Source organism: Symsagittifera roscoffensis, chromosome 2 (genome assembly GCF_963678635.1).
Source record: "Symsagittifera roscoffensis chromosome 2, txSymRosc1.1, whole genome shotgun sequence".
Lineage (NCBI taxonomy): Eukaryota > Metazoa > Xenacoelomorpha > Acoela > Convolutidae > Symsagittifera > Symsagittifera roscoffensis.
In genome coordinates, this window is record NC_087063.1 from 35495469 (window position 1) to 35504647 (window position 9179).

General features: G+C 38.4%; 2 protein-coding genes across 3 annotated transcripts in view; both read right to left on the reverse strand.

Moving 5' to 3' along the window:
* Positions 1-7152, reverse strand: part of LOC134838946 (dnaJ homolog subfamily C member 7-like) — a 175496-nt gene extending 168344 nt beyond the window's left edge. The window contains exon 1 of the mRNA XM_063854310.1: positions 7135-7152. The gene's annotated coding sequence lies outside the window, so the exon portion shown is untranslated. The remainder of the gene's footprint in view (positions 1-7134) is intronic.
* LOC134838947 (WW domain-binding protein 11-like) lies at positions 1892-7152 on the reverse strand. 2 transcript variants are annotated; one of them, XM_063854313.1, is made up of 4 exons: positions 7133-7152; positions 3175-3363; positions 2879-3098; positions 1892-2806 (listed from the first exon to the last, which is right to left on the reverse strand). In XM_063854313.1, exons 2-4 carry the CDS (start codon positions 3353-3355, stop codon positions 1999-2001), a joined length of 1209 nt encoding a protein of 402 aa, XP_063710383.1. In that variant the 5' UTR covers positions 3356-3363; positions 7133-7152; the 3' UTR covers positions 1892-1998. The 2 variants fall into 2 exon arrangements, with proteins under 2 accessions (XP_063710383.1, XP_063710382.1); XM_063854312.1 differs by lacking the exon at positions 7133-7152 and having other exon boundaries at positions 3175-4798.
* Positions 7153-9179: the final 2027 nt, after the last annotated feature.

Genomic DNA, 9179 nt, shown 5'->3' on the forward strand with positions numbered 1-9179 from the left:
TTCAGCCGATATATTTAGCTCAAAAAACAAAGATGCAAAAGACGCCATATTCAAACCCATTGATTCTAAAGGACACCAAGTCATGGCTTCTCGCCTTTAACTACTTTCAGGCAGTTCATTCTTGGATTCAGGCAATATAGAGCGGATTTTGGTAAGAGACTGCGCAGAGGTAAGCGTAAGCTACGCGCATCTATCCAACTGTTTTGCTGCGTCTATTGGACTTTTTACATCAAAGTTGAGGTGCAAACTTTCTTCGTTAATCAGAATTTAGCTTTCATTAAGAAACTGCACCAGGATTTATTAGTTACATGTCCTATTTGCATAACAGAAAGTAACCGATGCTTTAACACTACGCCGGCAAGCTCGCTTATGTTATGGCCTCTGGTAACAAAAAAAAATACATGAGTCCAATACAGCAAATGAACTTGAGAAAAAGAAATTTAAAAAACAAAAACGTTGCAAAAAAATCGTTCCATAACGTTGGAAAAAATCAAAGCAAAAGAACCCGTAACTGTGCAAGTAGGACAGAATAATATTGATACATTTTTTCGAGTTTCGGAAAACTATATATCATGCTAAAGCTGTTTGAAGTTTCTTCATTAAACTAACGCACTACGAAGAAACTGGTTCAATGAGTAAACGCTCAAATCCGCAGGGAATTCTGAAAACAGATCTATTGTCGAAATTAAAAATTACGGAAAATGGGGAGGAACTTTGTATTCGGTTGTTTTAGTTTTTTCTTTTTGTTTTCCACGCAAAACCAGGTACCACAAATAATCAACGGACTGGTTTGAAAGATATATCATATTAAAGCCCTTTCAGTCGTGATTCGAACAACATTTTCCAAAAAGTTTTCCAAGTGTTGAATCAGTGTTTAAATTTTTTTAGTTTTTCAGTCATTTATTTACAAAATTTTTTGTCCAATTTGCCCAATATTACTTTGACAGTCAGATATGCCTAACTTATACTTTTACGTCAGATTCTTTTATCACACCAAGCAGAAAAAAACTACACTAATTTGAAAAAAAAAACTTTCTAAACCGTAGTTTACTAAAGACTATGGTTGGAACATTCTGTGCAACTTGCACAGTAACCAACTATCCTTGTTTCTTTTAGGAATTGAAATGAACGTTGATTAAAATAAACTTGATGGCTTAACTAAACAATAACTCACTTGGTGTACTACCAGTGAAAACATAGCGGTATTGTTGACTTCGCTAATGCAAGCAGAAATAAACAGCAGAATAGAGCTCAAATGCGGCACCCAAAACAATTGTATACACAGAGGCGAAACTGAGCTTCGCATCAGTTGCGATACAACGCAAGCGCAGCATTGCAACCTAGCGAATAGAAATCGAGACGGAAACGAAAAAATTGAAAAAAAAACCAACAGTCTTAAATGAGCTTTTACTATTTACCGAGCGACACCTTAGCCGACAACAAGTAAGTAAAAGGCCAATAAATTGAAAAAAAAAATTAATTGTTTTAGAAATTAAGGTCATCGTAAATTAAATTGTAAAACTTTGAAATCTTGCAACAAAACTACCTGAAAACAAATCAACCAGTTTTTGCATTTGAAGCGGCACCAAATTAGGTAACTAATCCAATAAAAAACAAACCGAAACCTTTTAGGCCGAATGAAGCTTTTAAGCGAAAAAAGGTAGGAAAACCAAGGAAAACATACGAACTGGTATTAATTTTACTAAGTACAGGAGTAAACCAAATACACTTCAATTCCCGAAAAAAAAACGAGACAAAAATCAGCAAGACCTATATAAGAGCCTTCACTGCCTTCATTATTCTTAATCATGACAAGTTTTTCAAAATTTAAACGAGGTCAAGACTTTATTTACCCGATCCTTTTTTGCTCAGATATCACTGTCATGAAAAATATCAGGCATCAAAATAATCTATTAGCACTAATCATAATACCATTAAACAAACAAGCTGAATTATCGAATGAAAACTCAAATTTCATCAAACAAAAGATTTAAAAAACTAGAGAAGTTCGCTGACCTCGGCTAAAAACTGTTGGTATATTTCATCTTTACTAGCTGCCGGAGTAGGTGCAACTGTGTCTTGAGATTTACTGCTATTAGTTCTAGAAGCGGCTAAAGCTGCCTCAGCGATCTCGCTAGCCGATCTGACTTTGTGACTGGTTCCTTCTCTTTTGACTTTTAACGCAGTCGGCACAAATTTAGTTGAAGCCGCTTTGAGCGCAGGGTTTATTTGTGGCTTGGCTTGTATCGTTGGCTGGTGTTTGATCGTTATTGCTGGAGTTTTTTCTATAATACTTGGTGGAGCAGTAAAAACTGATCCAGGTGCGTTTCCATCTGGTCTGTTAGGATTTCGACTGCCGAGAGGTACTTGGTTTCCAAGAGGAGGAGGCATCATAGGAGGTGCTACACCTGGAGGTAGAGGTTCATCTACTCTCGTAGGCAGTGGGCGCATAGGTTGACCAGGTATTGGCTGTTCGGCCAGAGCCATTAATCTTGCCTGAACGGGGTCAAGGTTTCCACTATTTGGGGGCATACTTAGACTCCCAGACATCAGACTGTTCTCTTCAAATTCACTGGAACGCGCTGACGTGTAGTATTGCTTGAACTTCTTCAAAGGGGGTTTTCCAGGTGGTGGACCCGGGGGAGCTTTGCCAGTGCTCGCAATTACAGCTGAGAGCTGAGCTGACAGCTGCTTAACACCTGTGATAGACCCGGGTGCGGATGGTTCATCGGATGGCAAGGGAATGTCGTTGAAGTTCATGGATGGTGGCAAAGGAATCTCGTCTAAGTTCACGAACCTCGTTTGTCTGAACAGAAAAACGTTACTTTCATAGCCTTTTCCTTTTACCCTTAAAAACATTTACAATGTAATGTCTTACCTAATTGCTTCAAAATGATGAGCCATTTGTCGTTTTTCTTGTTCGTACTCGCTTATCATTGACTTTACATCTACTGCTCTTTCAGGATCATCTCGGTTGTACAACTTAAGCACTCTGTCCAACGTCTCTACCAACTTTCTTCTCTTTTCTTTGATGACCTTGTCTTGCACCGCAAGGGGACCACGAAGGTCTTCAGGTTCCGGGTCATACTCTTGGCGATCTTAAACGCAACCGAATTGCCATCATTTACGCTTAGCCCATAAAAACTAGAGCGTTTTGTGCTAAAAGTGACTTACCAAGATCGCGCATGTCGTTTAAAATTTGCTCAACATTCTTGTTCTTCAGCACAGACGCTCTCACTGCCATACGCGTTTTTTTGTTCTTTTTTAATTCTTTCCTCCGTGCTTCTTTCCTGGCTTGATCTGTAGGATTCATGAATTTACCACTTTTAGTGGTTGTAGTTGAACGTTTACCCATGATTATCTATCTAAACAGCAGAATAAAGAACAATGAAAAAGGCACCAATCGCGAGTGCCAGAAAATCAGTTTTCATCTTCAGTCGAGTTTTTACAAGAACTTTTGTCAGATTTCGAGACTTTAGAACAATTATTGAATTGAAAATCCAACAAAGTACCATTGTGATGTAGAAAAAGGTGTCATTTTGTCATACGACGGTCTGTGAACAGGTTGAGTTGGATATTAGCAACAATTAGCCTAACTGTTGTGATCAACTTATTAAATAGTTCCATAGAAAATATGCCTGGTACACTGTCCACAATTAGACATCAATTTTTTTTTTCATCTTTTTTTATCTTGGTAATCAGAAGGTCAAAAGTATCATAGTAACCGAGGTTACAGTCATGAGTCCCTTCATCATGTATTCCAGTCAAAATCCTTGGAATTTTCTAGATATGGAAGTGATAATGATAAAAGAAGATGACAAGTGTTTTAGTCCTTTTCAATTAAAATCGATACGGGTTATGTTTCTTCAATAAGAACACGCAACTCGACACGAGATAATATAATATACAAGTGTTACAAGTAAAAAATTTCGTCGAAAGTTATTTAGTCATTTATTGTTCCGAGTACGCAAGCGGCGTTCGCAATCTGTATTGCCAGGGAGATTCTCTGTTTTAAAAAGCTGCCTGCTCTGGGTTCCTCAGTGCATATGCTTAGGTTCTTACAAAGCTTGCTCAAAAAAACTTCTTTGCTGGGGCCGGCCGCGCCCTGAATTTCAAAAGCTAGCGGTTGAAAAAGATATTCATCATTTACAAGATCTTTATACTTGTCAATTTTTTGGCTCTTCCGCTTCAGCGGCAGCCGAACCAGGGTTACAAACAGACCTTGCATTAATCCTACAAGGAGCTAAGGAGTCTACTACCGTTACATCCCACAAGAGCTGCTTACCATCAGCCCATGGAACGAGCGTCAAACCGTCTGGTCGCTTCTGATCGGTCCTGTAGAGGTGTCGTGGTTCTAAAACAGACGGAATGTGAGTAGATGATAGACTCTGCTTTATAAGGGCATTCAGGTTTGAATGCCTAGAGAATCTCCCTGCACTTTTGAGGCAAGAAAGACCATGCCAACCATCCTCGGTAACGTCTTTTCCGCACACGCATTTATGCCGTTCGCATATTTTTGATCCTAATCGAAGTCCTATCGCAATTCTGAGTTGTTGGTTCGACAGTTTTAGCCTTAAATTTTTGCACGGGATGACGTTCAACCATTGGGAGCCAAATCTATCTTGGAACGCGTTGAACTTTTTTACGTCCGTTGGTTCGAGTCGTAAAATCAAGTCTGCAATTTCGCTGTCAAAAATTGGCTCCGTCCAATTTTTTTGGATTTCATTTTCCGGAGCCATTTCAATTTTTCCAAGGTCAAACCACCGTTTAAGCGCATCATCATAGGTTCCATCCACATGCTCCAAACCAAATATATCGCTCAAGGCATCTTTCGCTCCTACTGCTGAGGCTAAGAAAGCGGGTTAAGCGAGTAGACGAGCGGAAGAAACGCCCAAGCCACCTTTGGCTGCCGGGAGAACTGCTTGTAAAAACTGGTTATCATCCATTTTCACGTTAGTGACCTTGCATAACGAATTTCTTAGTAATTTATCGTAGCGTTCCAAAAAATCATTTTGCAAAAAACAAGGGCTCGTACGCAAAAAATATAGGAGTTTTGGCATGCTAAAGCAATTTTTCAGGAGGTAAAAACCATAATGGGCGTCTAGTTTGTCAATGACATCCGATATTTTTTCAAGCTCCCTAATTTTTTCGTCGAGCAATTCTTTTCGGCAAAGTTCATCGATTGGAGATCCTAAAATGAGGAGTTCTTCTTTTGTTTTTGTTTTTATTTTGGGGCATATTTTTCGAAATTGTGTTAAAATTGAATTATACTGTGTACTAGTAGTCGGTCCCAAAAAACAAAGTTCACACTTCTCAGTGTTTAAGCTCAGGCCGTAAATTTGTTCCGATTTCAGAATGTTTTTAAGGTCCCGGAGTACTACCTTATAGTCGTCGGCTAAATTCCCATCATCTAAATACCAGATGTTAATTTTCGACTCCAACTGTTTGACTAGTGTATGAATTGTATGAAAAAGGGGTGGGGCTTCAGGATCATCTTGCTGAGTTCCGTCTTCTGACATTATGACAGTGCTTCCGTAGAAAAGGTAACTAGGTTTACCATACGCGCAATGGGTGTAATTATACAATTCAAGGCGATTTGAAAAAACATGATTCAGCATTGTTTCTCTGTTTAAAGAGTTAAAGGCATTCTTAAAATCTAGTTTTAAAAGAATAGTGCATTTTGGAGTGTTGTCGCGTTCAATTAGGTTTCGAAACGAGTGCGCAGCTATTTCTGCTCCTCGTTTGGTACCGCATCCTACCTGTACGTTTCCGAAAAAATTTTGTCGCTCGGAGAGGGCCTTGCTTCCAGCGCATTTAGACGCGATACGTCTCAGCGTGTTGCCTATGGTAATCGGTCTGAACCCTCCGTCTATCTTTATGAGGGCGATAAGCTTTGCGCCAAAAAAAAAGGTCTTAGTGGTTCGGGTATTTTGCCATCTCCAATGAGGTTTATCAGCTTAGTAAGTGATTTCAGAAAATTAAGTCCTGCACTGCCATCCGACTATTAACAAGATTTTTAAAAATTAGAGGAACTTTTTTATCAGGACCTGCTGCTGATCCGTTTGGAAAGGACATTATCGCTTTGTATAGGTCGAAATCAGTTACGAAAAAACTATCCAATTTTTCTGGATTTGGAGCTGCAAATTTGGCTCGCTGCGGGTGCTTAGACAACAATTTTTGATAGTTATCAGTTGAAAAAGGAGCTATTTTGTCATCCGAAGCAGCAAGCCTTATTCCTCCCTTTACATTTCCTTCATCGAGCTTACTACTTATTAACTTTATTCTCTGCTCGAGGTCACTCAGAGGCGGGCTTGAAACTTGGGGATGGGGATTTGGAAGTGACACGTAATTTGCTCGAATTTTTTTATTTATCAAAGAGCTCATGCTTGTGGTCTGTTTGCGTCCACTTCTTTTCGGTTGCTCCAAAAAAAACAAGAACGACGTTAAAAAAATTAGCCATTTTGTAACATCTTCTACCTTGTAGACGATGTCATTTATTTTGTCCGACAGACTTTCCGCCAAGGGAACACGCGAGTCTTTTGGTACTCTCTTGAGTACTCGGACATTTGAGATGGCTGTATTAACTTAATTGTCTAGCACTAAATCATTACCTATTGTTGCTTTATTAACAGATTTTACATCAACGCATAAAGGACACTGAAACCATTGGGTTTTTTTAGAGTCGCCAAGAGAAATATTTACACAACTGATATGATACCAACTAGAACAACAATCACATCTAATCCAATTTATCAGTCCTGAAGGTTTTAAGCAATCTTTGCTTGTACACTCTTTGTTGTTTTTCCTCATCTTGACGCAGCATAAAGGTAAAAAAAGGATTTTGACTGGACTTTAGGGGACTGAACTAACCCATGATAAGCGGTTAGTGGGAATTTTACAAATCAGCAAATAAAAAAAAGACAACTAAATTAATTTAAAATTTAAAATCGAATTATAAAAATCAAAAACAAGGAACAATCTCACCCGAGCTCAGTAGGTCCAGTGGTGCACCACCAGACTCCTCAAGCCAGTTCCAGTTCCCCATCTCCCCACAGAAAGCCACTTGACAGACCTGTCTCTAAAATCCCTCAGAGGGCGCTCCACACACAGGCACAAACATCAAACATAACAAATCTATTTAATAAGTTTATCTCAACAATTAGGCTAACAGTTGATTAAGACATCGGTTGGTATCAAAGCAACAGGACCAGTTTACAGCCTGCAACAAGTCAACGGCGGAGAACTGGATCTTATGCAAAAAGTGCAATGACTGGTGAACTCATGCGGCATGTATGAGCTACTCAAAGGTTGTGATAAACTTATTAAATAGATTTGTTATGTTTGATGTTTGTGCCTGTTTGTGGAGCGCCCTCTGAGGGATTTTAGAGACAGGTCTGTCAAGTGGCTTTCTAGAAGAAGAAGAAGAAGAAGAAGAAGAAAGAACACCTGAATTACTATACAGTAAAAAGCCGAGGCATCAGTATAGCAAAGTGTAAATAATAAAGTTGGTTAAAATTCATTGGTTACATCAAACAAAAAAAACACAACATCAAAAAACAAGCAATAAACAAAACAAAACAAAACAAAACAAAACAAGTTCGGTTACAGGTCAGAAATTGGTTGATTAAAATATATGAAGTTACGGATACTAAAAAAACATCAGTTTTAAGAATTAAGAACGAGCTGGTATTTTAAGTTTACAAACAATTTTATAGATAGTCCAAACCTACAGCGTATATACAGAGTATATACAGATTCTCTTTTAAACAATGTCTGGAAAATTAAACTAATTTAAAACATAAAGAACTAGCAAAAACGGAAATCACGCCACGTATTTGTATTTGTGGCGTGATTTCTGTGGGGAGGTGGGAAACTGGAACTGGCTTGAAGAGTCTGGTGGTGCACCGCTGGACCTACTGAGATCGGGTGAGATTGTTCCTTGTTTTTGATTTATATAATTCGATTTTAAAATTTTGAATTAATTTAATTGTCTTTTATTTTTTTTTGCTGATTTATAAAATTCCCACTAACCGCTTATCATGGGTTAGTTCAGTTCCTAAATTCCCGTCAAAATCCTTTTTTTTTCTTTATGCTGCGTCAAGATGAGGAAAAACAACAAAGAGTGTACAAGCAAAGATTGCTTAAAACCTTCAGGACTGATAATGTCATGACATATGATAACATATGATTGTTGTTCTAGTTGGTATCATATACGTTGTGTAAATGTTTCTTTTAGCGATTCTAAGAAAACCCAATGGTTTCAGTGTCCTTTATGCGTTGATGTAAAATCTGTTAATAAAGCAACAATAGGTATTGATTTAGTGCTAGGCAATTATGTTAATACAGCCATATCAAATGTCCGATTACTCAAGAGAGTACCAAAAGACTCGCGTGTTCCCTTGGCGGAAAGTCATTCGGGCAGAATAAATGAAATCGTCTACAATGTAGATGTTACAAAATGGCTAATTTTTTAAATGCCAATCTTGTTTTTTTTGGAGCAACCGAAAAAGAAGTGGACGCAAACAGACCACAAGCATGAGCTCGTTGATAAATAAAAAAAATTCGAGCAAATGACGTGTCACTTCCAAAACCCCATCCCCAAGATTCAAGTCCACCTCTGAGTGACCTCGATCAGAGAAAAAAGCTAATAAGTAGTAAGCTCGATGAAGGAAATGTAAAAGGAAGAATAGGGCATGCTGTTTCGGATGACAAAATTGCTCCTTTTTCAACTGATAAATATCAAAAATTGATGTCTAAGCACCCTCAGCGAGCCAAATTTGCAGCTCCAAATCCGGAAATTTCGGATAGTTTTTTCGTAATTGATTTTGACCTATACAAAGGATAATGTCCTTTCCAAACGGATCAGCAGCAGGTCCTGATAAAAAAGTTCCTCTAATTTTTAAAAATCTTGTTAATAGTCGGATGGCAGTGCAGGACTTAATTTTCTGATATCGCTTACTAAGCTGATAAACCTCATTGGAGATGGCAAAATACCCGAACCCCTAAGACCTTTTTTTATCGCAAAGCTTATCGCCCTCATAAAGATAGACGGAGGGTTGAGACCGATTACCATAGGCAACAAGCTTAGACGTATCGCGTCTAAATGCGCTGGAAGCAAGGCCCTCTCCGAGTGACAAAACTTGATTTTAAGAATACCTTTAACTCTCTAACTAGAGAAA

Coding starts and splice junctions, on each gene's coding strand:
- LOC134838947 (XM_063854313.1), bottom strand. CDS start 3,355: ATGGGTAAACGTTCAACTACAACCACTAAAAGTGGTAAATTCATGAAT. Junction 3,099..3,174: donor AAACGACATGCGCGATCTTG/GTAAGTCACTTT, acceptor GTTGCGTTTAAG/ATCGCCAAGAGTATGACCCG. Junction 2,807..2,878: donor CATCATTTTGAAGCAATTAG/GTAAGACATTAC, acceptor TTTTCTGTTCAG/ACAAACGAGGTTCGTGAACT.